Source organism: Odocoileus virginianus, chromosome 16 (assembly GCF_023699985.2).
Source record: "Odocoileus virginianus isolate 20LAN1187 ecotype Illinois chromosome 16, Ovbor_1.2, whole genome shotgun sequence".
NCBI classification, from domain to species: domain Eukaryota; kingdom Metazoa; phylum Chordata; class Mammalia; order Artiodactyla; family Cervidae; genus Odocoileus; species Odocoileus virginianus.
The window spans coordinates 8,548,891-8,576,465 of NC_069689.1; the positions used below are offsets into that span (position 1 = coordinate 8,548,891).

General features: G+C 64.2%; 4 protein-coding genes across 25 annotated transcripts in view; 2 read left to right on the forward strand and 2 right to left on the reverse strand.

Annotated features, from left to right (window-relative positions):
- The window catches only part of PPP1R13B (protein phosphatase 1 regulatory subunit 13B), a 69,843-nt gene extending 64,008 nt beyond the window's left edge, over positions 1 to 5,835 (forward strand). For all 10 annotated transcript variants that reach the window (XM_070477730.1, XM_070477736.1, XM_020911840.2 and 7 more), the window contains 6 exons: positions 951 to 1,711; positions 2,217 to 2,354; positions 2,430 to 2,563; positions 3,149 to 3,315; positions 4,312 to 4,511; positions 4,943 to 5,835. In XM_070477730.1, coding sequence (XP_070333831.1) covers positions 951 to 1,711; positions 2,217 to 2,354; positions 2,430 to 2,563; positions 3,149 to 3,315; positions 4,312 to 4,511; positions 4,943 to 4,984 — 1,442 coding nt within the window. In that variant the 3' untranslated portion in view covers positions 4,985 to 5,835. The remainder of the gene's footprint in view (positions 1 to 950; positions 1,712 to 2,216; positions 2,355 to 2,429; positions 2,564 to 3,148; positions 3,316 to 4,311; positions 4,512 to 4,942) is intronic.
- A 645-nt stretch (positions 5,836 to 6,480) lies between these two features.
- Positions 6,481 to 16,296, reverse strand: ZFYVE21 (zinc finger FYVE-type containing 21). 4 transcript variants are annotated; one of them, XM_070477754.1, is made up of 8 exons: positions 16,089 to 16,293; positions 9,162 to 9,212; positions 8,892 to 9,060; positions 8,466 to 8,541; positions 8,287 to 8,384; positions 7,939 to 7,986; positions 6,707 to 6,849; positions 6,481 to 6,609 (listed from the first exon to the last, which is right to left on the reverse strand). In XM_070477754.1, the coding sequence occupies exons 1-8, from the start codon at positions 16,224 to 16,226 to the stop codon at positions 6,574 to 6,576; spliced, it is 759 nt and encodes a 252-aa protein (XP_070333855.1). In that variant the 5' UTR covers positions 16,227 to 16,293; the 3' UTR covers positions 6,481 to 6,573. The 4 variants fall into 4 exon arrangements, with proteins under 4 accessions (XP_070333855.1, XP_070333857.1, XP_070333858.1 ...); XM_070477756.1 differs by lacking the exon at positions 16,089 to 16,293 and adding an exon at positions 15,472 to 15,634; XM_070477757.1 differs by lacking the exon at positions 16,089 to 16,293 and adding an exon at positions 14,659 to 15,434.
- A 44-nt stretch (positions 16,297 to 16,340) lies between these two features.
- XRCC3 (X-ray repair cross complementing 3) lies at positions 16,341 to 26,901 on the forward strand. Of its 6 annotated transcripts, none has more exons than XM_070477753.1 (9): positions 16,341 to 16,416; positions 18,863 to 18,950; positions 19,179 to 19,343; positions 20,785 to 20,922; positions 21,341 to 21,553; positions 23,945 to 24,099; positions 25,516 to 25,728; positions 25,798 to 25,844; positions 25,949 to 26,901. In XM_070477753.1, the coding sequence occupies exons 3-9, from the start codon at positions 19,289 to 19,291 to the stop codon at positions 26,151 to 26,153; spliced, it is 1,026 nt and encodes a 341-aa protein (XP_070333854.1). In that variant the 5' UTR covers positions 16,341 to 16,416; positions 18,863 to 18,950; positions 19,179 to 19,288; the 3' UTR covers positions 26,154 to 26,901. The 6 variants fall into 6 exon arrangements, with proteins under 6 accessions (XP_070333854.1, XP_020767486.2, XP_070333852.1 ...); XM_020911827.2 differs by lacking the exon at positions 16,341 to 16,416 and adding an exon at positions 16,608 to 16,650; XM_070477751.1 differs by lacking the exon at positions 16,341 to 16,416 and adding an exon at positions 16,657 to 16,875.
- LOC110149418 (kinesin light chain 1) overlaps positions 24,650 to 27,575 on the reverse strand; it is a 111,591-nt gene continuing 108,665 nt past the window's right edge. For all 5 annotated transcript variants that reach the window (XM_070477748.1, XM_070477742.1, XM_070477741.1 and 2 more), the window contains 2 exons: positions 25,085 to 25,157; positions 24,650 to 24,915 (listed from right to left, as the gene is read on the reverse strand). In XM_070477748.1, coding sequence (XP_070333849.1) covers positions 24,887 to 24,915; positions 25,085 to 25,157 — 102 coding nt within the window. In that variant the 3' untranslated portion in view covers positions 24,650 to 24,886. The remainder of the gene's footprint in view (positions 24,916 to 25,084; positions 25,158 to 27,575) is intronic.

The following is a 27,575-nucleotide window of genomic DNA, read 5'->3' on the forward strand; positions in this document are numbered from 1 at the left end:
TAGAAAATGCCAGTCTGTACCATGAGTTCCGGGCCACAGGCTGTCTAGGGTTAGATTTGATTCCTAGTGAGGTGTGGCTGTGGGTGTCTGTGTGAGAGGGGAATAAAGAGGACATACACAGAGTGGTTCTGCCGGTAGACCTCCCGTCTGAGAACCCACCTGCCCACGTTACTCAGGAAATCCAGGCCGTAGAAGGCTGACACCTCAGGACTTGCTCTCTCTTCCCCTGCTCTGTAGTGCTTTGTGCAGGACTTGCCTGGGAGCTGGCGGCGTGGGGTCTGCCCGGACCTGATCCCTTGGCCCCTAGCAGTCGCTTGGCCAGGCCCCTGGGAGTGATGTGAGGGAAGGGTTTTGCTGTTTTGGGATCCTCTTGCAGTGCCCACACGGACGAAGAGCCCTGGTTTGGGTGCGGGGAACTCCGCCCCGGTCTCCTGGGGAGGCAGATGTGAGAACAGAACTCGGCTCCTGCATGTAGAGGCTGATGGTGGTTCCTCCTGGGCAGCGGGATCTGGGCCTCAGGGCGTCTGGGGTCTCCTCAGAGTTCTTCCGTGTGGGCTGCAGGTTCCAGAATCTAGTTTGAGAATCTCCAGGCTCCCCACAGGGGCCCAGGGGGTCCTAGGTGGACATGCCAGCCCTGACCTGTGGCAGGTTCTGACCTTGGGGGCGAGGTGCGCCAGGGCCAAAGGGGGCCCTTCCTTCCTGAGGCGGCCTGTGGTCTTCGCCATTTGGTACAGTCCCAGGGTCACGTGGTTCTCCTTGGCCAGCAAACAGCGAGTGCCTGTTTAGTGTGGGTAGGCCGGTTTGCAACCTTTTTCTTTTTTTCATCTGAAAAAGCCCTGATTGCATACACACAGATCAAGTAGAGTCTCCCTCCCCAGGGAGGGGTTGGCGGGTTCCCACAGCAGCGGCCTCTGGTGGGCAGGTGTTGAGTGCTGGGCCTGTCTCCCCAGTGTATGGGAAGCCGGTTCTGCCGTCTGGCTCCACGTCCCCGTCCCCGCTGCCCTTCCTCCACGGCTCGCTGGCCCCGGGCGCCACGCAGCCCCCGCCTCCCGCCGAGAGCACTGAGAAGGAGCCAGAGCCCGAGAGCCCCGCGCCACCTGGGGACGGGGCCGCCGTGGAGAGCCTGCCGCGGCCACTCAGCCCCACCAAGCTGACACCCATCGTGCACTCGCCGCTGCGCTACCAGAGCGACGCCGACCTGGAGGCCCTGCGCAGGAAGCTGGCCAACGCGCCGCGGCCCCTGAAGAAGCGCAGCTCCATCACGGAGCCCGAGGGCCCCGGCGGGCCCAACATCCAGAAGCTGCTGTACCAGCGCTTCAACACGCTGGCTGGCGGCATGGAGGGTGCCCCCTTCTACCAGCCCAGCCCCTCGCAGGACTTCCTGGGCTCCTTGGCCGACGTGGACAATGGGAACGCCACTGCCAACGGGAACCTGGGCGAGGCTGGCCCCGCCCCGCCCACGGCCCCACTCCCTGCCGAGCCTGCCCCCGCCTCCGATGCCAATGACAACCGGCTCCCTTCCCCCGAACCCGAGGGCCTGCTCTGTCCCCCGAACACCCACCAGACGGCTGAGCCGGCCGAGGACGACAACAACAACGTGGCCACGGCCCCGTCCACTGAGCAGGTCCCCAGCCCTGGGGCCGAGGCCCCCTCTCCAGGGGAGGAGCAAGTGCCCCCATCACTCGCCGTGCCGCTGCCTTCGGCCTCAACGGTGGGTGTAGACCTAGACCAGGGCACCGGCTTGCTGGCCAGCCAGCCAGAGCTTGTCGGGGACACACCTGGGTCGGGTGGTGCCGGGCAGTGGGGCCAGCCTCGCCCTGGGGGTCCAAGGGTTCCTGAGTAAGGGGGCCACCACTGGGATCTGGGCAGGCAGCAAGGGGAGGAGACCCTTCTAAACAGAGCGCTGGGGGAGAGCGGTGCTGAAGTAGCAGAGGGAGGTGGGGGCCCCTCGCCTGTGCCCCTTCGCAGGGCAGGAGCAGTTCAGCTCAGGGGTTCCCCTCGCCCCCTTCCTCAGGCGCCTACAGGGATGCCCCTGGGAGCCAGGCTCAGGCTGGTCTGCAGTGCCCCCTTCTCGATCACGGGGGGCTGCAGGTGGAGGCTCTGCGGGTGGAGCTCCGCCTCGGGCTCTAGGACCCGCCCTCCTGCCTCCTCCCCTCCACTCCCAGCCTGCTTGCGTGGGGTCACTTTGAAATCCAAAGCACACTTCCTCCCCATAGAACAAGCGGACCAACCTGAAGAAGCCCAACTCCGAGCGGACGGGGCACGGCTTGCGGGTCCGCTTCAACCCACTGGCACTGCTTCTGGACGCGTCTCTGGAGGGGGAGTTCGACCTGGTGCAGAGGGTTATCTACGAGGTGAGCGTGTGCCTGTGTGGGTCAGCAGCCCTGACGGCGCCCGGCGGGGCTCACGTGCCATGTCCCGTGTCGTAGGTGGAGGACCCCAGCAAGCCCAATGACGAGGGCATCACCCCCCTGCACAACGCCGTCTGCGCCGGGCACCACCATATCGTGCGGTTCCTGCTGGACTTCGGGGTTAACGTGAACGCTGCCGACAGTGACGGCTGGTGAGGCCCCAGGGTGCATGGGGACAGAGGAGGAGAGGGGACGGACAGACGGCCCGTCCTCCCGGCCTCCGTTCTCGCACTGGTTTTGCTAGAGGTTCCGCTGTGATCACGCCTGTCACACGGCTGACCACAGAACGCAAGCTAAGCCTCTGCTGATCCATTTGTTTTCAAGTGGCCAGAAAGCCTATGGTGAGGAACCTGCGCCGTTGACTGTGAGCCTCAGGCCACGGTCTGCGCTGCCGCCAGCCAACATCTGTTTCTTTATATCGTGGTAACGTACAGCCGTTACCATCACAGCTGCTCTGAGGGCGGTGTCCCCGGAGCGAGGACACGTTCATGTCACACCACGAACACCCAGGTTACAGGTTGCTTCTCGATGCGCTCACCACCCAGCCTTTTGAGGCCCTTTTCAGAAGTGGGTGTGGTGTGTGTGGGGCAGTGTGTGTGTGTGTCCGGTCTGTGTGTCCGCTCTAAAAGTGGGAGTGGAGTCCGGCCCTGCAGAGGCAGCAGCAGAGCAGCTGGCTGGACGGTGAGCGCGCGCTGCGGGCCGCCGGCGGGACGTGAGGCCTCCCTGTGTCCCCCCAGGACGCCTCTGCACTGCGCCGCCTCCTGCAACAGCGTCCACCTCTGCAAACAGCTGGTGGAGAGCGGCGCCGCCATCTTCGCCTCCACCATCAGCGACATCGAGACGGCCGCGGACAAGTGCGAGGAGATGGAGGAGGGCTACATCCAGTGCTCCCAGTTTCTATACGGTAGGGGAGTGGGCACGGGCCCTTGGGTGCTGTTCCTGGGCTGCGCTGGGCACGGGCCATGCTGCTGCCTGGGCCAAGAGAAGCCCCAAGTGCACCCTTGGGGAAGCCCAGTCTGTGTCCTGGGAACGGAGGTCACCCCGGCCCCTGGGCTTATCCCTGAAGACCTGTTACATTCTCATGGTCAGGATTCCATGCCGAGTTGCTCAGAAGAAAGTCTTCCCCTTTCTGCCAGGTGTTCTCTGGGCAGAGGAGGGGGACAGGGAGGCCAGGATGCCCTGGGCACACAGTGGCCCAGAGCGAGGTCTTGAGGGCGGTGTCCTGGATGGTCTCCTGTCCCCACCCCATGGGGTCCATGGGGCCTGTAGGTGAGGGCCACACTCCTCTGCTTTGAGCCGTTTTTGGCAGGGCTGGAGCGTCAATTCTGTGGGCTAAATAACCACAGGCTGTCCACGCCACACTGGAGCACTCGGGGGCCCAGCCTGCCTGGGACCCTGGGGGCAAAGACACCCGAAAGGGCATTGCTCCAGGCCCAGCCCCAGGACAGAGGCTGTGCGGGGGAGGCGGCGGCCTGTCACTCTGGTGGACCGTGCTTCCCACTGCCAAGAGCGGCACACGGGACTTCAGTCATGGGTTTGTGGGTTGTAAGTTTCACCCTAAGAAATAACACCTTTTCTCCTCCCTGGAGAAGGGCACGGCGACCCACTCCAGTGTTCTTGCCTGGAGAATCCCGTAGACAGGGGAGCCTGGTGGGCTGTGTTACTTAGGGTTGCAGAGTCAGACATGACTGGAGGAACTTAGCATGAACCCACCTTTGCTTCTGGACATGACACTTCTGCCGCGGCCTCTTGCTGGGACACGGAAGGGACTGGTGGCGTCACTCGGGGGGCAGCAGCCAGCCCAGCCTCTAAGCACTCCGAGGCCAGCGGCGTCTCCGGGCCTGGCGCAGGCACTCAGCAGCCTGTCCTGCAGACCTGACTGTCGGCTCTCCTGTCCCAGGCGTGCAGGAGAAGCTGGGTGTGATGAACAAAGGTGTGGTGTACGCCCTGTGGGCCTATGAGGCCCAGAACAGCGATGAGCTGTCCTTCCGAGAAGGGGACGCGCTCACCATTCTGCGGCGCAAGGACGAGGTCGAGACCGACTGGTGGTGGGCTCGCCTTGGGGACCGGGAGGGCTACGTGCCCAGGAACCTGCTGGGGGTAAGGCTGCGCCGGGGCCCTCCTACTGCCTGGGGGTGCGTGGGGGGCGGGGCCTGACTCAGACCCTGGTGGAGGGGAGGCCAGGGGGTCGGCGGACATCTGCTCTCGGGGGGAGCCTGTGGGGAGGCCATAGCCCCTTGATGAGGGCTGCTCACGGCGTGTTCTGCTCCTGGGTGCTCCACGTCCAGTGGGCTGGCAGCCGCTCTTATCCCGCAGTCACTGGACACCTGCCAGGCACCTTTGGGGGCCTTACAGACAGTACCGGTATCTTAAGTGATCCCGAGTGCCCTGAGAGAAAAAGGCACGGGGCCTCTAGGTGTTCGGGAGGCGTCTCCATGGGAGGGTGGCCTCTGAGTGTCAGCCTGGCCTCTGCACAGGGCTCTTGCCCAGCGGTTGTCCCCTCATCCTAAGTCCTGTCCATTGCCTCCCAGTTGTATCCACGGATCAAACCCCGACAGCGGACGCTGGCCTGAGCGCCCCCTGCAGCACCGCATAGCACCAGCGGCGGGGAGCGGCTCGGGCTCTCCCGGAAGTGGACACTGGACGCAGCTTCAGGGCCTCCCGCAGCAGACCGTGTCCATGGCATGAGGACCCCTGGGTGAGGGTCTGCCCTCAGCTGAGAGAGAGGCCTTCACTTCCAAGGAGACTGGATTTTGCCAATTACTGTAAATCCAAATAAATACCCAGCTTTCTAAACCACCACCCTTGTTGCCAATAAGAAGCCCTGTCGTTGACCCCCGATTGGTTGCCAGTGAAGACGACGCCCTTAGAACGTGGGCCCCAAGGCCCCCCCACCCCCGGTATTGCCCCAGCCCCCCAGAGAGCCTGCCGCTGCCGTGAGGTGTGCCCCGTGCTGGAGTTCCACCCTCCTGTCCACCAGACATCAGAAACCCGGCACCTTGTCCATCCTCACGTGCATTTCCTTTCATCACCACAGGAGCCCTGTGTGGAGCGGGGGTGTCTGAGGTGTGGGCTCCTTTCCCGCTCCAGGCCTCAGTCTAGGTCACCCACAGGCACAAGGAACCTAGGACCACGGGACTCCGCTGGGCCAGAGGTTTCCACACAGCGCGCCTTCCCGCAGCCTCCCGCTGCCCCGCCCCTCCAGGGCGCTGTGCGGGCCGGGGCGCGTGGATGGGGGACGCCCAGACTCCCCGGTCCCTCTGCCCTGGTTCCAGACTTAGTGAGGCACTGCCCTGAGACTTGAACTATACGTACCGGCTTTTATATACCAGAAGTATTTTTTGACTAAACCACTGAAAACTGTCAGACCCGTGTTGGAAATGTTTTCTTCTCATTAAAGTCCAGGCCCTGAGCTTTGTTCCCATGTGCGAGTCTCGTGTGTGATTTGCGTGTGGACATGTGTAGCCTTGGAGCGCTGATTGTACAGTGTGCTCACGAGAAGCGAGCACGCGCGGGCAGCCTGTGCTGAGGCCATGTACATGCACATGCACGCAATAAACCGCGGTCTCTCACGGGCGGCTTCGAGTCTTGTGTTCTGGAGCCAGAGCTGAGCGGGAAGCTTGGGTTGTCTGGACACACAGAGGCAAGGCCTGATCCTTACTTTCAAAATAAGTTTTAATTGTAAGCTTTATATACAAATTGTTGTATAGTTAAAGTGAAATAGTAAGTGAAAAGTACAAAATATAAAGCATGCTCCTTCCCCAGTGAAGTATCAAAGGTTTGCTCGTGGCCCTGGGTTAGTGACACGCTGAGCGGGCAGTGTGGAAGCGCACCAGTACAAATCAGGCCAGGTGACCACTGCCCGGGTCACGTCTGTGGAAGAACCAGTGAAGATCAGGGGACCAGAACCTTCTAGTAAACGTGGGCACTCGTAACAACAGAGTATTAGCAGTGGTGCAGCTCAGCCTCTCCCCGCAGTTAGGTATCAACAAGTGATAGGTTCTAAAGCGCGAATGGTCTCGGCGTTAACCGACGGCGTACATAGTGCACCAGGCAGGCTCTGCGGGCTTGGCTGCGTCTCCAGCACTTGCAGGGTTAGTCGTGCCTGTGTGCCCGAGAGCAGGTGCTGCTGCCCCGAGCGGACCATCCAGCCCGTGTGGAGTTACTGGTCCCGAGACTCGTGGAGGAGCTTGGCCGCCTGCAAGGGGACCAGAAAGAAAGGCGTGTGCCTGGCTGAGGTGGGTGGAGGCGCCTCGGCTGGGCAGGAGTGGGAGAGTGCAGAGCAGGAGAGGTACCTTGTGCATGGCTGCCAGCCATGCCGTCGCCTGCCTCCTGCTGCCGTCGGCGTCCTCGCTGGCCATCAGCGTCAGCTGCGCCAGCCCCTCCGCCCCCGGAGCCGTGTACTGCAGGGTCATGCCTGTGGCCCTCGCGTTGCCTCCTGGAGTGGGAACAAGGTAAGGATGGTCCAAGCGGCCTCGAGCACCAGGGTGCCGGCCGCCCCAAAGCAGTGGCCCAGGCACCCCCTCCCTGACCCTGGTGCTGGCCTCACAGCTGGCCTCTCGGTGGGGCCTGTGTCAGGGCAGCGGCTGCCTGGTGGCCAACCCTGAGCTCACAGGGCTGGCCAGGGCCCGGGTCAAACACTTGGCGGCCCATGGCTGAGACCCTGCGAGAGGCACGGTGGCAGAAGCAGGCCCGGCCCCAGGCTACACTCGCGTGCTGGCCTCACACCCACCCCACTGCGGGTGCCAGGGTCAAAGCGGAGGAACCACAGGCCACCCCAAGACACGAACTCCTGGAAGGCTGTCTTTGGGGGGTCCCCGCAGCTCAGAACCCAGCCAGAAGTGCCAAGCTCCCAGGACGTTCACAAGCAGCAGTCCCAGCTGTGTCAGCCGGCTCATCCCCTGGACTCTCTGAAGGGGCGCCACCCCCCAACCCTACTCTGGGGGAGCCCGCTGCGCTCTGCCCACCACCTGCTCCTGGAAGGGGGCTTTTACTGGACTTTTACAGGCCCATGACCACACCTCCCTGACTCCTGTGCCTGAATTGCATTTTGAGAGCCTGTGGCCGGCAGGGCTGAGTCGACGTTCAGCCCGACCCTCGACAGAAAGTGGGCGACCCTGCTGTGGACAGCGCACGCGCGGGGACCCTCCCTGCCCTCCACCGCCCCCCGCACCCCAGCTCCGAAACACGGTTCTGGGCACTGACTGGTTCCAGGAAGCCGGGCAGAGGGGGCTCCCTGCGCTCCAGGAGCCGCCAGAAGGGGGCGCTGCGCCAGCAGCCCCGGCCCCGCCCATCGGGAAGGAGCGGCCCCCCACCAAGCGGCCGCAGCACGCGCTCGCAGGCCGCCACCCGCTTCCCATTCCTCCCCCGGCCGGGGCCGGCGGACACTGGCCGCAGAGCAGAGCTCCCCCTCAGGAGAGAACAGCCGAGCCCAGGGGACAGACGGCTTCACGGTTTGGCCGCCTCAGGCCCGAGTGTCTCACAGGGAGCCCCGCCACACCCACCCCCGCCCCGCAAACACGCTGACCTTCAGCGATGGGCCGGCTGGCGGGGAGGCTGGTGTGAGGGAGAGTGTCTACGTCAGGCAGGCAGCCAGAAGAGGACAGCAAGGCGGGTCAGAAATCGGAGAGAGGGGTCGGATCAGCCTCCGCGCTCGGACCCGAGGCCCAGGAGCGGGGTTCAGGGGAGAGGGCCGCGCCGTCCCCGCAGACCTTGGGGGGCGGTGGAGCTGGGGGCCCCACCACAGGCCCTGGGGAACCGGGTGATGCCAGCCGCGAGAGACGGGAGAGCGCGGAGACCACTTCCAGGGAACCTCCTCGCCGCCTCACACGCCCGCGAGCGGAGCCCCGGAGCCCCCCCGGCCCGCGGCGCCTACCTCCGGGAGGGAGGCCCTCCGTGAGCATCTGCACGGCGGCGATGCGCGCCACCTCTATCTCGCGGTGATCGTCCCCGTCCCCGTCCAGAAGCAGGAACCTGTGGCAGACAGAGGCGTCCGTGCCACGGCCCTCCGAGGCTCTGGGCGCCCAGTGCCAGGTGAAGAGCACCCGTCCTCACCTCTGGTTGCTGGAAAGACGGCAGACCATCGTGTCCGGCTTCTCGGAGTTCCCGAAAGTCACGAGGAAGGTGGCTCCTGCGGAGGAGCCCAGACGTGAGCACGCGGCAGCCCCCGCGCCGCCCCCTCCAGGCGAGAGACGTGTGGAGGACAGAAGGAGGCGAGGTGGCGGCGGGAAGGGCGTGACGGGGTCGGGGTGCAATGCCGGAGGCCAGAGGCGCCGCCTGAGGCTCCCCCGAATCGCAGGGCGCCGACCCGCCCCCAAGGGACCCCCAGGGCAGCCCGGCCCGATGCTGCCAGGAGGTAGCAGGGGGTGGGGGAGAGGGCTGCCAGGTCCTGGGGGCTCCGCCCGCCCGGCGGCTGGGGCCGCACCCGACAGAGTCCCACCCACCGACCCCCCGACCCCCACCCGCCCGCCCGGCGCTCACCGCTCAGCAGCAGCTTGAGCTGCCGGTCGTAGAAGTCGGCCTCGCGCCGCGACACCGGCGCGCACCCGGCGCACTGCCGCACGGGGTCCACGAAGCACATGCGCCGCAGCGCCACCTTCTGGCCGCAGCACTTGTCGCAGAAGCACTTCCCGCAGCGGCGGCAGTGGTGCTGGCGAGGCGGCACGGGCGTGAGCGCCCCGCACAGCGCGGGCTCGAGGGGCCCCGCCCCCGGACCCCACCTGGGCCGCCCTCCTGCCCCGCCCAGCTCACCTTCCTGGTGAGAAAGTCAAACTTGGTGTCACACTGCATGCACCTCGGGCACTAGGAGGCAAGGTGACAGGGGGTCAGGCCGCGCGGCCCGGAGACGCCGCATCTGGGGCAGCGGCCAGCCGGCGGTGGTGCCAGGCCCGGGCGCCCGGGGTTCGGGAGGAAAGGCTGGGGACAGGGCTCCCGGGACCGCCAGGGACCAGCCTGGAGACGGCCACGTCGTCACCCGGCCACCACCACAGGAGCGCCCCGACCTGTCACCAGACAGCGGGGACGCGCTGTCCCCACGTGGTGAGAAAGCCGCGCACTCCGACGGGGCCGGTGAAATGCCGCCACCAGGCAGGGGGCCAGGCGCCCTGACCGTGACTCTCACCTGACCTGCCCGCCCCCGGAGGGTCCTGGTCAGCAGGGCCGCCCTCTGCCTGGCTTCACTCAGGGCAGCCAGAACCCGGGCAGGGGCTGCTCCTGCTCCCAACACAGGGCTTGACCTTGACCCCCTCCCCTTCCCCCAGGCCCAACTCAGGGCGGGGCCAGGCCCACCTTCCAAGTCGGTCTAAAGCCGGGGCCAGCGCCCTTCTCCAGGGGAGGGCGGTCGGCAAGGCCAGTCTGCAGATGCCCCCTGCCGCAGGCCGGCCCCCAGCCCCACCCGCACCTGGCGGCCATGGCCCCGCACTGAGCAGCCGTATAAGCTTTATGTGACCCGTGACTGATGCTTTCTTGTTTCTCTTTGTTCAGCAGCTTTCCCGCCGGGACCCTGGGCTTGGCCCTCCAGAATCACCTGCAGGGTCTGCCCGCCTCAGGCCGGAGCTGGCCAATCCCAGCTGTCCCTACCAGCCCTGCCACTGCCTCTGTCACTTCTGGAACGTTCCATGTGTGGCACTCAGACCTCCACGTGGGGCGGGGCCTCTGTGTGCCACACTCTCCCGTGACCTCACACGTCTACCCACCGGAGTCCCCTGGGTGAGGGTGTGGTCGTGGAGATGGACCCTGTCCCCCCTGCCAGGAGGCTCACATCTAAGCAACCGAGACCAAGCTCTAAACTCAGACCACACCACACTCCCTGAAAAATATCAGTGAGCTAGACATTTTGCATTAATCTAAATAAACCAACGAGGTTATTCACAGCAGATTTTTAAACAAGGTAATTTTCCTAGGGACTATATAAGAGAAAAGAAGCTTTTAAAATGATCAAGAGAACGATTTGACATGAAAATAGAATTAAACAAAGAAACGAGAGCAGCGGGTGAAGACTTGAGAGTCAAGAATTCACACCTGGTCTGAGACCAGCTACAACGCCAGCCCAGGCCGGGGGCCCAGCGCTGTGCCCCGAGCCGCTGACTGAACCCAGAGGAGAGGCCCGGGGCGGGGGACCGCTGTTGGGGAGACGGTCCAGAAACCAGGAGCCAGCAGTTCCCCGTGAGGCCTAAGGCCCCGGCAACGCCCGCCCCTGAAGCCACAAGCACCCAGGCCGGTCCCCACGGCGCCCCCAGGGTGGGCGGGGGCTGGGGCCTCACAGGGGAGAAGCTGGACCCGCACACGGACCACTGCCGGGTCCTCCCCGGGCTGCCCGCCCACCCTGACCAGGCCAACAACGAGCTGCCAGCCACCTGCGGGGCCCCTGCGCTGCCCCCCAGGACTCTCACCCACAGACAGGGGAGGGAGCGGTGCTAGGGGGGGTCTCCACAGGTCCCCACGAGAGGGCAGGGGAGCCGGGGGTCCGAGCCTGGCAGCCCCAACCCGTCCCCTCGCTGCTCCAGGAAGCCAGCAGCTGACAGCGGCAGGAGACTGCCGACAACGAGGGGGGAGGCGAGCAGCAGCGATGAAGGAAGAAACCCGAAAGGGCCACAGGAAGCCGGGCCGGAACAGAGGCCTCCGGGGACTGGGGGCCACCCTTGGCAGCCCAGCGCAGGAGCCCTGGAGGCCTGCTCAGAGACGGTGGTCTCTGCCGACCAGCTGCCCGGGAGCCCTGGGGGTGCTCAGGCGGCTCCTTCAAAGCACAACAGTCAGAACACAGACTGGAGAGGTTAAAGCAATGTTTAAAGAGAAGCGCCTTTAGAAAGAATGGAGCTCTGGGACATCAGCCTGCCCGCCCGCCCTCTGAGGCTGGAGCAACAGGGGCCCGACGCCCCGGCGCTGTCCTCCGAGACTCCAGGCTCCCACGGGAGTGTTTCTCAGGCTCCTTGAAAAGAAGTCAGTCATAAAGATACGTTTCCCAGCTACATGCGTTAACGCATCTGTTGAAAAGCAACCATTTTTAAAGAGTAAAAGTGTAACTCCTACAAATATAAAATGAATCCATGTCAAAGATTTAACTCAATTAACTCAGGGAAGCAATGAAATGTTAAAAAAACAAGCTCATGGGCAAATCTGAGGAGCAGACCCCCAGCAGCCCAGGGACCAGCTGAATCTGACAACACGGGGCGGGGGCGCCTCCCAGGACGGGCCTGCCTCTCCTGCAGAGCCCCCGGGGCGTGGACACCACCTCCCGCAGGAGGCGCCCCACCGGCCACGGGGGCTGTGGGCAGCTCCTGAGCCAGCGGGCGGGCCTGCGGGGCCCCTGGGCCCCACCACGAGGGACCCGCCTGGGATCCCGGAGGCCCAAGACAGGGACCCCGTAGGCATCATGCAAAGAGCCCCCTCCTCACATGCCCTGGAGGAGACGCACAGACACCCCAGCCACCTTCCAGAAGCCAGACGGGGGCCGCAGGCGGGACCCACAGACCTGCCTGTCCCCTCATGGACTGAAGCAACGAGTGCACGACCCTCACTTAATGCAGCGTTCATTAATCTCTCCTTCCTTCAGGCCCTTGAACTCTGACCCACCTCTTCGCCTGAGACGGTCCAGGGTGATGCATCCGACCCGCTATCAGATCACACCATCCGCCTCCCACCTGCCCCTCCCACCCTGCTCCCCGCAGCCTGGGCCTCGCCCCCCATGGAGAAGCCCCCTGCCGCCTGCCCCTGGACAGCCTGTGGATCCCTTGGTCGGAACCACCCCACCATGACCCTCTGAAACATAATCTGTCTCCACCCAAGTCCACCTTTGCTTCTTGTTTGACACACCTGTGTCCCCCGTTTGCCTCTGCAGAGCATTTGACGTCAAGACTACTATCTGTTCAAACTACTGCACAACTGCACTCATCTCACACGTTAGCAAAGAATTGCCCCAAATTCTCCAAGCCAGGCTTCAACAGTACATGAACCGTGAACTTCCAGATGTTCAAGCTGGATTTAGAGAAGGCAGAGGAACCAGGGATCAAATTGCCAACATCCGCTGGATCACAGAAAAAGCAAGAGAGTTCCAGAAAAACATCTGCTCTGCTTTATTGACTATGCCAAAGTCTGACTGTGTGGATCACAACAAACTGTGGAAAATTCTTCAAGAGATGGGAATACCAGACAACCTGACCTATCTCCTGAGAAATCTGTATGCAGGTCAAGAAGCAACAGTTAGAACTGGACACAGAACAATGGACTGGTTCCAAATAGGAAAAGAAGTATGTCAAGGCTGTATATTGTCACCCTGCTTATTTAACTTACATGCAGAGTACATCATGCGAAATGCCAGGTTGGGTGAAGCAGAAGCTGGAATCCAGGTTGCCAGGAGAAATATCAATAGCCTCAGATATGCAGATGACACCACCCTTATGGCAGAAAGTGAAGAAGAACTAAAGAGCCTCTTGATGAAAATAAAAGAGGAGAGTGAAAAGGTTGGCTTAAAACTCAACATTCAAAAAACGAAGATCACGGCATCTTCTGGTCCCATCACTTCCTGGCAAATAGATAGGGAAACAATGGAAACATGACAGACTTTATTTTTGGCTCCAAAATCACTGCAGATGGTGACTGCAGCCATGAAATTAAAAGATGCTTGTTCCTTGAAAGAAATGCTATGACAAACCTAGACAGCATATTAAAAAGCAAAGACATTACTTTGCCGACAAAGGTTCGTTTAGTCAAAGTTATGGTTTTTCCAGTAGTCATGTATGGATGTGAGAAATGGACCATAAACAAGGCTGAGCACCAAAGAATTGATGCTTTTGAACTGTGGTGTTGGAGAAGACTCTTGAGAGTCCCTTGGACTGCAAGGAGATCCAACCAGTCCATCCTGAAGGAGATCAGGCCTGGGTGTTCACTGGAAGGACTGATGCTGAAGCTGACACTCCAATACTTTGGCCACCTGATGTGAAGAACTGAGACATTGGAAAAGACCCTGATGGTGAGAAAGATTGAGGGCAGGAGGAGAAGGGGATGACAGAGGATGAGGTGGTTGGACGGCATCACCGACTTGATGGACATGAATTTGAGCAAGCTCTGGGAGTTGGTGATGGACAGGGAGGCCTGGCGTGCTGCAGTCCATGGGGTTGCAAAGAGTGACACGACTGAGCAACTGAACTGAACTGACATCGAGACAACAGCGCAGAGCCGCCGTCCCCGCTGTCACACCCGGGACGGCAGGAACGGGTGCATGTGCACGGGTCACTGCAGTCTCCGACGGCTGCACCCTGGAGCGTGTGCTCCTCGCCGGGGGACATGCGGATGCAGTCACATGAGGCCCAAGCTGGGCCCAGGTCTCCGCCAGGCCCCCCGTGTCCCACCACTGCTCCCCCCAACCTCACAAGCTCTTGGAGGCACACAGAAAAGCAAATCTGTTATTTCTAGCAGCAGGAACCCCTCTGAGAAGCCAAGAGTCACAGATAACGCACACCTCCGTTTCCCAGCATCTGTGAGGGACGTCCCCATGGGCCCGAGGCACCGAGGTGGCACAGGGCCAAGCGCCGAGTCAACAGTCGACAGACCCCCGAGGAATGATGGGTGCGGACGGCTCCAGACACGATCGACACTCGTACCCGCACAGCCGAGTGGGCGCGGGTGAAGGCATGTTCCCCGCCTGCCCCTGCTCTCCCTACACCCTCCCCCTGCCTGTTCCAAACCACACACACCCCGGGATCGCGGCCCTGGAAGCACGGGGCGGGCTGAGCGCCGCAGAACCGGGCGGGCAGCAGGGGAACCCCCCCTCCCCCGAGCTGCCCCAGATCGAAGGCAGACTCCACCTGACTCCCAGCCCGAGCTGCCCCACCCCAGGCCGCTCTCCTCCAGAACACTCCCCTCGGTCACTGCAGACGCGGCCCCTGCCCAGTACATGTCAACATGCACTTCCTCAAACTCGGGTCACGGCCACTGGGAGGCCTCCTCCCCTCCTCAAAGCTCCCTCCGCCTTCTTTGGCTGCTGAGATGGCAAACTGGGGTGTGTTTCTGGAGGGCACGAGAAACTTCCACTGGGGAGGGAGCGCCAAGGGGGACAGCACCTCCGCCTGACGCCTGCCTTTCCCCCGGAGCCCGCAGACCCCAGGCCGGGCCGGACGCCCCACTGGTCAGAGAGGACACCCGAGGCAGGGAAACAGCGAGGCGGTCATTTCAGGAAAGGACAAGGGCCCCGAAGACGGACAGAGGGGCCCCAGAGCGAACCGCAGGGCGTCCGGGCGGCTTCCACTCACACGCGGCTCCTGCTGTGAGCATTGCACGGGGATGTCGGGGGAAGAAATGTCTAAAATGGCCCTCGGGGACAACACCAGAAACGGCTGACATGCCGGCCTGGGCTGAGGGGGTGGAGAGGCTGCGGGCAGCGGCACTGGCCCGGCCTGACTCCGCCCCCCACGGTGGAGCCGATCAATCCGCCTGGACCTCGGCCCCTTCCCCTGCCGCCTCCCAGGCCAGGCGGTGCTGCTGGGACTTCCCTCTGAGCCCTGATGACACCTGCCAGGCTCCCTCACTGATTCAGTTAAACGAGCTCCTGGACACGCGCTAGCTTAGAGAATGAGAGCTGTGATGTTACCTTTTTTCTTTCTTTAACCACCCTTCAACAACACTAACCAAGGAGATCGTGTGAGGAAAAGTACAATCCCTGAGTTCGGAGACTACAAGCACCCGGAGGACAAACGCAGGGCGACACGGCCAAGAGGAGGGGAGAGGCCGGCCCAGGGACCCCCGCGGCCCACTCCCAACGTCCTGCCGCCTTGGAGCACCGCGGGGGGGCTAGGTGACCAGGGGGCGGAGGGAATGAACCCTCCCCTCGTCCTGCCCGCGGGCCAACCGCCCCTCCCCAGCTTCTGAGCGCTCCGGTGCCTGGAAAACACCCGATCGCATTCCTCCCGTACCTCCCCACCCTTCCCTGCGGAAAACCCGCCACCGCGATTCCCGGGGCAGAGAGGAAAAGCGGTCAGCTAGAACACGAGTGGCTGTAACTTAAAGCTTGTTCCCAAAGCGTGGTCTTTTCCCGTCTCTTAGACGCTCGAGATTGACAGGAACGCACCAGGCTTCTCCACCAGCCTTCGCACAGCTGACAGCCACTGGCTTAGGGATCCGGTCCAAACTCCTGAGCGCAGAACACAAGGGCACAGAGGGGCCGCCCCGCCCCGCCGGGAGCAGGTGCGACTCCCCAGGCAGGCCGCCCTGCAGACGCCCCGCCTGGCGACGCCCGCTCGCACCCAGGAGCCCCCAGCACCGCAGCGCACCTCGAGGGCCCTGCCCGAGCGCCGATCGCAAAGAAACGCTGCCCGCCCCCCCAACTCCCGGTCCCCGCGCGGGGAGGGGGAAGCAACTGTCAGAAAAGTTCCAGCTCAACAGCTCGACCGCGGGAGGCGGCCGGTCCACAGACGACGGCGCAGGGGGCAGGGCCCGGGCGGAATCACGGAGAGAGGTCGGGGGGGGGGGGGGCGGCGCGCACCAGCGAAAAGGGTCAGGCGGAGCGCCCGGGCGAGGGTGGAGCCGGGGTTCCGCCAGGGAGGACCGCCGGGGCCGGGGGCGCGGGGAGCCGAGGGCGGGGCGCACCGCCCGGGCAGGCCAGGCGGGCTCGGGGAGCCGGCGCGGACGGAAGGAGGGCCGGGGGAGCGGCCGGGGTCCCGGGGCTGGCGGGCGGCCGCGACCTACCTCCTTGTCCGGGACCCACGGCGGCTCCTCCAAGCCGAAGGGGCTGCCGTAGGCGCGGTGCTCAGGCACCATGCGCAGGCCGCTGGGGGAGCGCACCAGCTTCTTGGCGTCGCGGCGCGCGGCCACCTCGGAGGACATGACGCCGCCCGAGCGCTCGCCCGCTGCCCGCCGCCCGCAGCCGGGCCCAAGCCCCCCGGGAGCCCCGCCCCGCCCCGCCCCGCCCCGCCAGCGTGGCTGACAGAGCCCGCGTCCAGTCGTGCACGCCAGGTCCAGAACGCGGACCAATCGGCGCCCGGGATCCGCCCCGCCGCCGCGTGCTCCAATCGAGGTAAGGGCGCCTCCCCCGCCCCCCTGCGGCCAGTCACCAATGGTCAGCGAGGACCCGCCCGAGCACGCCCCGCCCCCTCGGGGCGACTGAGACTTAGGATTGGCCAATCAATCGGCGACGTGGGCCCCTCTTCTCTTCTGATTGGCGCATCCGGCGAGGGGCGCCCTGCGCTCATTGGAGGAAGAGGCAGTAAGGGGTGGGGCGGCGCGAAAGAGCGTGCGGAGAGCGCGCGAGGTGAGGACGCGGGGTGGCCACCGCCACTGCGGTCCCGGGCGGCCGGAAGCCGAGGAGGCCTTGGGCACCGAGGCCCCTGGGGCGCGGTCAGGGCCCGGCCGGGCGCCCGCGCGGCCCTGCTGCTGGGGGTCGCGGCGGGGGCCGGCTGGCGCTTCCCCAGTACCCGGATCGGCGGTGCGGAGCCGCGGACGGGCAGGAGGGACTGCAGAGCGAGGGCCCCCGCAGGTCCCGCGGGTGGGAGGGGGCCGGGCAGATGCTGGGCAGGGGTGGAAAGGAGGGCCTCGGTCCCGGGGCGGTGAGCCCGCGCAGCTGTAGAGCCTGCTCGGGCTGTGCGGCCGCGCCGGCGCCGCGGGGTGGGGCGCGGAGGGTGGGGTCGGGCTCAGAGCTAGCCAGGTGGGAAGCGCAGGTGTGCGTGGGTGGCAGGGTGCGGCTGCAGCGTCCCCTGGTCCGTCAGGACGGCCCAGGCGGGGGCCTGCTGGATACGCAGGCCCGGGGCACTGGGGAGTGAGTGCTTAAAGCCGCAGGCCCTGAAAAGAGGAAAGGTCCTCAGAAGAGCAAGAGGGTCCTGCGAAGGGAGCGGGGCCAGAAGTCCAGGCTGGCCGGCCCTGGAGAAACCACAGTGCTGGTCTAGGCGGGGGAGGACCTGTGTGGCCGCCCAGGGGTCCGGTGAAGCCTCCATCCCGCAGCCCTGGGATGAAGGCGTGCTTATTGGCGCCCTTCCTGGGAGGGGAGCGGGAAAAGAAAGGAAACGTCTATGAGAGGGAGCTGGACACCCTCAGGCGGGCCAGCCTCTGGATGACCGAGTTCTGTGGTCCAAACAGTTCCCTTTGGAGCTGTTAACAGATGGGCGATTTAAACGTGGGGTCAGGGGCTTAGAGCCCAGGGCTGGACCTGCATCCCAGGCCACCCACTTGCTGTGTGACCTGAAGCTTGTTGCTTAAGCAATCTGTGCTTATACAGGGGTTGTAATACTTCTGGGGTGACATTCATGCTTGTCACACACTTGGAAGAGACTTTGGTAAATGTCAGCCCTCGACCTTTGATGATTTTAGAGCAACAGCCTGGAGCTGTGTGTGTTGACCCTTTGCCTGAATTCAGAGAAAGAATAACAGTTTCAGTTTGTGGGGATTTGGCCGGCTGCCTCCCCCAGGGCTCCTCCCTGCCGCCTCCTGTCTGGTACCCGGTTGAGTGGGAGAGGCGCTGAGTGCATCAGTTCAGAAAGATCTTCCCTCTTTCTCCCTTTGAGTCCTCAGTGTGAATCAAGTAAAGCCGCCAGGAAGCCGAGTATTGTCTCCAGAGTGGGGTTGGGCCCATCCCAGCCTGTTTTGGGGGCACAGAAGTCCTTGGGCCCCCTTAGAGCCCCAGAGACACACGAGAGTGATTCCACCTGGAGAGGAGTCTCGTGTTTGGCCCAGGAGCTCACATGCCTTCATGCTGGCTCAGCAGCAGCACCTGCTGTTAATTATCCCCTGAGACCCCTGCACGCGACGCTCCCGGGAGCGGCCCAGGCCCGCCCATGCTGCATGCTGCGGAGCACACACTTGCTCCTGGCGGCTTCACCCGGGCCCCTCCCGGGGCTCTTGGTGGGGCTCCCGGGCCAGTGTCAGGTACCAGCAGGTGCTCTGTCAGCACCCACTCTACTTGGGCCCGAGGCCCTGCGGTTGGTCTCCTCTGTGTGTCCAGCTGCTCTCAGGACCAAGTTTTGCATCCAGGCAGCTCCCAGCCGAGTCCCCGCACAGGCTTCCCTCCCACGGTCATTCAGAATCCCTACCTCCTGCTCCCGGAGCTGCCTCTGAGGGCCCAGAGCCACCCCAAGATGACCGATGGGTGCTGCGTAGCCAGGCCCTCGCTCTTGACCAGACTGGATGAGGGGGCGGGTGGCCTATCTCTCGAAGCATCGGGGACAGCCTGACACAGGGTAGGCAGCGTCCATGCAGAAGGCCAAATCCACACTGTGCCGCCCCGTCAGCGTCGGGAGCCCTGGGCCACAGGCTTTCCTGCTGCTGGCCGCCGGGCCCGGCCTCAGCCGAGTGGCCACGGCCTGGCATGGCCACCCCGCCCGCCACACTGCCCCGGGCCGGTGGCCAGGGCGAGCTGCAGGCCAGGTGGGCAAGGTGTCCGCTGCCCTTTGGTGGAGCGGCTCGGCGGTCACAGCGGTTCCGACTTCCCGGGCTCCCGCGGGATCCACCACTCGCCCTCCCACTCTTTCCAGATCCCCACGGAGACGCACTCAGGAGCGTACGCCAGAGAGTGCAGCGTGGGCCCCACTCGGGCGACCCCGGAACCTGCGCCCCAGAGAGGTGGGTCGCGGAGGGCCAGGGCAGGGACACCAGGCTGCTTCTCACCTTCCTGAAGCGGATGAAGCAGGGTGACCTTCGGGGGGTGCTCGGGGGTTCCTGAAACGCATGCCAGGGTGGGCTGAGCCCAGGCCTCTGAGTTATTGGTGATCAGCCTGGGGGGATCTCAGCACTGTCCCGGGGACGGGGGCATCCCGAGCCCCGGGCCCCACAGTCGCCTGGTGCCCCTAGGCTCGGTCACTCCGCTGCACTCATCTCCCGGGCCGCTCGAGGGGGCGGCTGGCACGTCGGAACCCGTGTCCCAGGGCAGTCGTCCATCTCTGGTTGTCCCCGCTGAAGAAATGGATTTGGATCGGCTCGACCTGCATCCCAGAATCATCGCTGCAGTTAAGAAAGGTGTGTTTGCTGATGTTTATGTGATGTGATTGTGGGGTGACCATGCACTTCTGCGCACTTTATGGAGAACAGTTTACAGGGTGGCCTGTCTGAGCCTTGGGAACCCTCTGCCTCCTGGCCCGGAGACGCCCTGATGCTGGCTTGTGCCTGGTGTGTGTGTAACTGACTTTTCATGAAGCCATACATACAGTGTCTGCAGTGAGACGGGACTCCTTACTCCTTGCGAGTCTTTTAGCCGTGTGTCTGTATTTACATCTGGGTTTCTAACACTGTGCTTCTCTGATTTACGCCTCCTCACAGGCCTCCGTTTCGGGGGCGGGAGCTGGCTTCCTCGCCCACCCATGCCCCTCCTTGGTCCCCCTCCCCGCCCCAGTCGGAACACAGTTTGGGCCACGTCAGACATCAGAGTTGTCACCGGGACATCACAGCTGTGACAGAACCTGGGCGCGCGACTGTTTCTTTTCTTAACGATCTCTGGTTTTCCCCAAAGTTAGTGCTCATCTCCCTGTTCATGGGCGCATTTCCTCTGTCTTCCAATTAGTCCCACACTTCGCAGGTGTCTGTCAGGCCCAGTGATCTTGTCTAAATGCTCGAGGAGTCTGCTGGCGTCTGGGCACATCCATCCCCAGGCTGTACCAGCTCCTCTATTGCACGCCTGGTCCCCGCACCCCCTCCATCCCCCCACATCCTGTCCCTGCGCCCCCTCCATCCCCCCATCTCCCCACCCTGGTCCCCACACCCGCTCCATCTCCCCGTCCCCGGGTGGTTGTGAGGATGCTGTGAGGTCAGGTGCTCAGCATTGGTAGGCGGAAGCCCCGAGTGTGCGGGGCTGGGCTCCTCCCCCCTGAGGCCTTGAGTGTCCCTTTGACCCCAGCGCGCACCTCTAACTGAAGCCTTCCGCGTGTGTATTTAAGGCTGCTCCTGGGAAAGCTGGCTTTCACGCTCCCTTATGTTGTGTTATTTGTGTGTGCATGCTCATTTTTGCCTTTTTTTGGATTGACTTGATGTATTGTTAGCCTTTTTTTCCCCCACTAGTTTAAAAATAATACACTGATCTAAGCTCAAAATTACTTCCTTTCCTCCCAAACACCAGCTCTTGGGCCCCTCACCCCGAAACCCCCCCGTGGTGCCGCCAGCGAGCTGACTCTCCCTCTTCACCCCCCTGGCCGTCCACGGGCTGGGTCCCTTCCCGTGGCCCCTCCCTGGCGATGCACACGCAGGCCTGTCTCAGGAGATGTGTCTGAGGCCGCTGCTCCCTGCCCTGGGGACAGGCCCCTTCCTCCCTGACCTGTCATCTAGGGGTCCGTACAGCTTCAGGGAGCAGGTGGGCTGGCCGCTGCCCGCTGGGCCCCCAGAGCTGGTGGTCACCCGCTGTCCCTGCGTCACTGTCGCCGTGGACGGCACATCTGACTGCATCCTGTGACTGGTTCTGTGATTTCAGCCAAACTGAGGTCAGTGAAGGAGGTCCTGCATCTTTCTGGACCAGATCTGCAGAGACTGACCCGCCTTTCCAGCCCTGATGTGCGGCTCCTGCTGAGGGCAGCCGCCTCACTCCTGCAGGGACATGGCGTTTGCACAGGTGCTAGGGCCCTGGCGTGGGGCGTGGGGGGCTTGGGCAGGATGCCCGCGGGGCTAGGGCCCTGGCGTGGGGCGTGGGGCGCCTGGGCGGGGCGCCTACAGGGCTGGGGCCCTGGCATGGGGCGTGGGGGGCCTGGGCAGGATGCCCGCGGGGCTAGGGCCCTGGCGTGGGGTGCCTGGGCGGGGCGCCTGCAGGGCTGGGGCCCTGGCGTGGGGCGTGGGGGGCCTGGGCAGGATGCCCGCGGGGCTAGGGCCCTGGCGTGGGGGTGCCTGGGCGGGGCGCCCGCAGGGCTGGGGCCCTGGCGTGGGGCGTGGGGGGCCTGGGCAGGATGCCCGCGGGGCTAGGGCCCTGGCGTGGGGCGTGGGGGGCCTGGGCAGGGCTGGGCTCACCTGTCACCCCCCACCCTCGCCGCTCCCAGCGCTGCACCTGCTCCGGCAAGAGGGGCTGTTCCCGGAGCAGCACCAGCGCCTGAGCCTGGGCTGCCCCGTGCTGGATGCGCTGCTCCGCGGCGGGCTGCCCCTGGACGGCGTCACCGAACTGGCTGGACGCAGCTCGGCCGGGAAGACCCAGCTGGCGCTTCAGCTCTGCCTGGCCGTGCAGCTGCCGCAGCGCCACGGAGGCCTGGGGGCTGGTGAGTGCCAGGGGCGGGAGTCTCGGCCTGCTGGCCCTGGGGTCCATTTCCCACGTTTCCCATCTCTTCACGCCCAGAGGGGCCCCCTGCCGGCTGAGCACAGAACCCAGGGCCTGCCCGCAGGGACGAGCTGGCCTGGGGTGCCTGTAAATGGGCGTCCCCCACAAGGGCCTGGCCCACGGCCGCTGTGACCGCGTTAAACGTGGGTCTGCTGGACGTCTTGATGAGAAAGTGACTTCCTCGAATCAGACCCGAAAGCCCTAACTTTGAAAGGCATGGTACTCCTCTCTGGATGTGTGTAGGCGCCACGTGGGGACCAGGGGCTCGGCCGCGTGGGGGGTGCGCAGACCATCTGCCCGGGACGTGGGCAGCCCTGACCGCTCAGGGCAGCTCTCCTGGCTCCTTACCCCCCATGTCTGAAGTTCTGTGGGAGCAGGACCAGGTCACAGCGGGACTCGCACGCTCACAGACGGGCGCGGGGGTTCTGGTGACTGACACGGGGGTTCAGCCAGCGCTCAGCCAGGTCACATGCCCTGCTTCCTTACTGATGGCAAGACGTGATCCACTCACTGGGAAATTCCTTCCTGAAGTGGGGTCGGTTCTCCTGCTCAGCTGCGCACACATGGCACCCCTCCAGCTCTGGACGGAGCCTCTCTGCAGAGCGGCACCCTGCCCCATGAGTGGGCACCCGCTGCTCACCCCCCTGCCCGGGGGCCCCCATCCACTTTCTGCAGACTCGCCTGTTCTGCACGTTGCAAATAAAAGGGATCGTGGAAAGTGCCCTTTCTCCCAGTGCAATGTCTTCAGGGCTTACCCACGGTGGTGCATCAGGCCGTCCTTCCTAGGGCTGAACACCAGGGCTTCCTGTGTCCTTGTTTTAAAACGTTCATCTGTCTTTGGCTGTGCCGAGTCTTCGTGTTGCACACAGGCTTTCTCAAGTTGCGGCGAGCAGGGGCCAGTCTTCACCGTGGCGCAGGGCCTCTGGCCGCGGTGGCATCTTGCCGGGAGCGCAGGCCGTGGGCACACAGCTTGGGCACACGGCGCTCGGGCTCGGGCCTCGGGGTGCAGGGCTTCCTCAGCTGTGGTTCTCGGGCGCGGCAGCGGCTGCTCCGGGCACATGGGGTCCTCCTGGACCACGGCTTGAACCCGTGTCCCCGGCGCTGGCAGACGGGCTCTGACCCACTGCCCCACCAGCGAAGCCCCCAGCTGACTTACCACCCTTCCATCCGCTGACGGGCACGTGGCTCTGGGCGCACACCTAGGAGTGATGCAGGGTCTCGGGGTAGCTCCGAGGTTCCAGACACTGTTCTCAGCAGCCGCTGCACTGGCTCCCTTCCCAGGAAGCCTGGAGGAGATGCCCAGCCCCTGCGTCCAAGCTGGCCCTCGTCCCTCTGACCCAACGTGGGTGTGCCCTCACTGTGGCTCCAGCCACGTTCCCTTCATGAGCAGTGGTGCTGAGCATCTTGCCGCGAGCTGCCACTCATCCGCGTCTTTGGAGAAATGTCTCTTCCCGTCTTCTGCCCATTTAAACCCTTGGGTTATCTGTCTGTCTGTGACGGAACTGATCTAAGTGATCTTTGTGTCATCCGGACACTAGACTCGTATCAGATACACAGCTCACAGTATTTTCTCTTTCTGTAAGTTGTCTCCTCACTTTCTTGATGGGCTTTTGAAGCTGTTCTTCACTTTCATAATGTCCAGCTTATCTGGCCTTCCTTGCTTACACTTTTATGTCGTATGTAAGGACCCACTGCCTAACCCAAGGTCCTAAGATTTATGCTTGCCTTTTAAGAGTGCTGTGGTTTGGGCTCTCGTAGTTAATCCGTTGTGATTCAGTTTTCATATGTGGTGTGAGGTACAAGTCTGATTTCGCCCTTTTGTATGTGGGTGTGTGTGTCTGTCTGTCACGGTGCCGTTTTTAAAGACTCCTGTTTCCCACCGGACTATCCCGGGACCTCTGTGAGCCCCCTGTGGGCCCTGGTTCTTTCCAGCGGCAGGACTCGGGCTGATCTGGAGGCGGTTCAGGCCCCGGCGATGTATGGCCGGTGTTTTGTTGACTGGCTTTTCCAGGCGCAGCAAAGACCGTTCCCTCCATGTAGCCCAGAACCATGGGAGGAGCCCTGACAGTGGGATCCAGGAACCTCTACTCCACGGGGCCTGGGATGGGTACACCCATGTCTGCAGGAGGGGGTGTTTCTGAAAACACAGAGCCCCTGAGAACGCCACCCACTCCCACCCGAGATGGCCTAGGGGCAGACCCCCAGGGTGATGTCCCGTTGGTGAGGTGGGAGGCAGGCGCCGGCCAGCCCCATCCTGGGTCAGAGGGAAGACCCACGGGGCAGCGCAGCAAGGGGGCGTGTGCCGGCCACTGACCGTGCGGCGGCCTCCCAGGGGCCGTGTACGTGTGCACAGAGGACGCCTTCCCCAGCCGCCGTCTGCAGCAGCTCATCGCCCAGCAGCAGCGCCTGCGGGCAGACGTCCCAGCGGACGTGATCTCGAAGATCAAGTTCGGCCACCAGATCTTCATCGAGCACGCGGCTGATGTGGTGAGTGTCTGAGGGGAGGTTAGCGTGCACCTGCCTGTGGGGGTCGCATCCAGGGGGCCATGGTCCTGCTTAGGCCAGCGTTATGCAGTGCCTGAACTTGGGGTGAACTGGCCGTCTTGTATGTTTCTGCCAACCATGGCCCGAGGAAAGACAGGCCAGGAAGGCACTGGACATACCCCCTCCTGCCCCCAGGCCAGCCCCGTTTACCGGCCACAGAGACACCCACCGTCCGCAGAACGGGGCCGCTGCCCGGTGGGCGTCCAGCGCGCTTCCCGTCTGCCTCTGGAGGAGGGGAGGGCCCCCTTGTCACAGCCCCGGGGCCCCAGCTGGACCGACCGCTCAGACTGCTGGCCGCTGGCGGGCTGCCAGGACAACGCCACGTGTGGAAGCCATGCCCGCGGAGGGGGAGGTGGCCGCTGGGGTCGTCTGTGGCTGAATAAGGGGGCGGGGGGCTCAGAAGGGAGCCGGGCTGCGGAGAGCAGAGCAGCGCGCCCCGACCTGGGCCCTTCCCCGCTTACGGGTTACTATAGAAAGAATTTAAAGTAAAGGCTAAGATGTATAAAGTTTTAATTTTAGAAATTTACAGTAAAGTACATGATCACACATGGCCCGGGACGGGCCGAGCAGCGGCCTGGGCTGGGCTGGTTGGGGGCATGCGTGCCGTCCTGGGGCTTCGCGGCGTGAGGCGTGGGGGTCAGGGCGCTGGTCAGCACTGCAGTCACCGCCCCAGGCCCTCCAGCTTCGCGACCTTCACGGCGTCACCGGGCCCTCGGCGCGCGCACACAGCTCAGGCTAGACTCCTCCGCGGCCGCCTCACTGCGGAGGGGGCGGCGGGTCAGGGCCGGGGTCCTGGCAGCCCCTCGCCGAGCCCCGCCCCTGTGCACCAGCCTCGTGGCCCAGGCCTCCCGGGGGCGGGGCCTCAAGCCCGGCCGCCCTGGGGAGAGTCCCGCCCTTGCAGCCCCCCGCCCTGGGTGACGGGACTCACGCTCAGGCTGGCGTCCTCCAGGCCGCTGCTGCTGCTGTCGTTGTCCACAGAGAGGGGCTCTGCCGGTGGCGCCCTGCGGGTGAAGCACAGAGCAGATCCTCACTCAGGGCGGGGACGCGGGCACGGGCAGCTCCCGGGAGTCCCGGCGGGGGTGGTTCCCGAAGACGGCTGCTCCCAACAGTGCTAAGGGCCCCGCTTGGCGTCGTGGCGTGTAGCCTGGGCCCAGCCCGGGGGTCTGCACGCCGGACACAGGATGGCTCAGGCCCCGTGCCGCGCCCCCCGGCTGGGTGTAGGTAGCCGGGGTGGCGACAGGTCAGCCTTGGCGATGTCGCTGGGTGCAGGCGGCAGCGCCTGGCTCGGGGCCATGGTGGGGGGTTGCGCAGGGTGGACGGGGGCTCTGAGCAGGCGCTGACGGGCTCCCTGGCCCCCAGGACACCCTGCTGCACTGCGTGAGTGAGAAGGTGTCAGTGCTGCTGGCGCGGGGCATGGCCCGGCTGGTGGTCGTCGACTCCGTGGCAGCCCCCTTCCGCTGCGAGTTCGACGGAGCGGCCCTGGCCCTCAGGGCCCAGCGTCTACTGGCGCTGGGAGCCGAGCTGCGGCGGCTGAGCTGCGCCTTCCGGAGCCCCGTGCTGTGTGTCAACCAGGTGGGCCTCCCCCAGCCCCCGCGGGGCCGGGCCAGCAGGTCCCATCGCTGACAGCTCTACACCCTCCAGGTGACAGAGGCCGTGGAGGAGCAGGACTCAGTGGCCGGGCTGCCAGGGTGAGTGACGCCCTAAGGACGGAGGGCTTTGGGAGCCCTGGGGGCGGGGGTGGGAGGGAGGCGCTGGTTCTGCAGGTGACGCGTGGCGGTGTTTCCCGTCTCAGGATGTCCCCAGCCCTGGGAATAACCTGGGCCAACCAGCTGCTCGTGAGGCTGCTGGCCGACCGGCAGCGCCCCGAGGAGGCTGCGCTCGGCCCGCCTGGCCGCACCCTCAGGGTGGTGTTTGCCCCCCACCTGCCGCCCTCATCCTGCTCCTACGCCATCACCGCCGAGGGCGTGCGGGGGACGCCTGGGACTTTGTGCGGCTGACCGCGGGGTCCAGGACCCCCCTCGGGGTGCCGAGCTGCCCCTGCTGGAGGAGGCAGCTCAGCCCGTCTGCAGAAAGCCCTTCTGGGCCCATGAGGACTCGTCTACAAGGGCAGCAGCTCCCGGTGTGCTGCGGCGGCTGGGACCTCGGTCCTGGCCTTGTTGGGGGAAAGGGGGGATCCACTCTGGCAGGAACTGCTGCCCAGACCCAGCTCCCCACCACGGCCGGCGCTTCTGCACAGAACACGGGCCCTCTGGTCCACTCGGCCATGACCATCCCACGTGGAAGCACCGAGGACACGCAGGCCCAGTTCCAGAAAGGGCTGAGTCACCCTCGCCACGCCCCCGCCCACTCCGCCAGGCGGCCGGCCCAGCAGCTGTGGACAAACGCGCCGAGGGAAGGGGCCTGCCGCCCCGGGCCCTCAGCAGCTCTGGCTCTGTGCTGGGCCTCCCCCGCCGGACGTCCACCCCCCACGGCCACTCTGCTGGCGGGGTGCAGGCTGACCCCCACCGCGCCCCGGGCCCGCCAGCCCTGGCCATCGGCACTCTGTTGTGTGTGTGTGTTTTCCTAGGACAGGATGATCCATTTCCAGCTTTCATCATGTTTTCAAAGTAGCCTGTGACCCTAAAAGACCGAGTGGCTAGTGTTAAATAGAAAAAGCTTCTTTCAGGCTTGGAGTTTTACAGAAGAGCCTTTCTGCAAAGTACAGGGACTTTACAACAGGAAATAAAAGTTCATTTTTGTAATTAACTATGGACAGTTCCAAATGATTTCCTAGTCAAGTCACACCCACAGTGAGAAGAGAGATCGAGAATGGCCGCCCCGTCAGAAGGCAGGCCGACCCACGCCGGAGGTGCCGCCCAGCACGCGCGCTGCCGCAGGCAGGCCCCGGGACTCTGCAGTGGGGCTTCCCCTCCGTGTCTCAGGAAGGAGCCCGCCTGCCTGTCCCCAGCCCACACCCTAACCCTCGCAGGCCCACGACCCCGAGGGTTGGCTCCACACTGTGAACTGCCCGCGTCCCCTGCCGTGCTGGCAAGCTGCGTGAAAACACACGCATCTGTGTCGGGGATTCCATGGAGGGTGTGTGCCCGGCGACTCAACACAAGCGCAAACAGAAACCCATCAGAAGCTGGCCCCACACAGACATAGCAGGCCTTCCCAGGGTCTCGTATAAAGTCTACCGACGAGAGCCGCACTCCGTAAACCGACTCCTCGGGGAGGCTGCTACTTCCCTGAGAGGATGTTGACTGGTACGTGCTATTCCCAGCCGTCTTCTGACCAAAGGAATACTTTTAACTTTCAGAAAATAACTAGGTGAATCCCGGCAGCACCCAGGGGAGGGGCAGAAGGCTGGGGTCCTCCCGACCTCTGCCCTGACACAGCCCTACCCTCACGTTCCTGCGGATGCTCAGACCATCCACAGC

Excerpts from the sequence above, each read along its gene's own strand:
- XRCC3 (XM_070477749.1), top strand. The coding sequence starts at position 18,582 with ATGCAGAAGGCCAAATCCACACTGTGCCGCCCCGTCAGCGTCGGGAGC. Across the intron at positions 20,923-21,340 it reads GGGACATGGCGTTTGCACAG|CGCTGCACCTGCTCCGGCAA; the intron begins GTGCTAGGGCCC and ends CGCCGCTCCCAG. Across the intron at positions 25,729-25,797 it reads CCGTGCTGTGTGTCAACCAG|GTGACAGAGGCCGTGGAGGA; the intron begins GTGGGCCTCCCC and ends TACACCCTCCAG.
- ZFYVE21 (XM_070477754.1), bottom strand. The coding sequence starts at position 16,226 with ATGTCCTCCGAGGTGGCCGCGCGCCGCGACGCCAAGAAGCTGGTGCGC. Across the intron at positions 7,987-8,286 it reads GGAGGGCCTCCCTCCCGGAG|ACACTCTCCCTCACACCAGC; the intron begins GTAGGCGCCGCG and ends TGCCTGACGTAG. Across the intron at positions 6,610-6,706 it reads GGCTGGCAGCCATGCACAAG|GCGGCCAAGCTCCTCCACGA; the intron begins GTACCTCTCCTG and ends GTCCCCTTGCAG.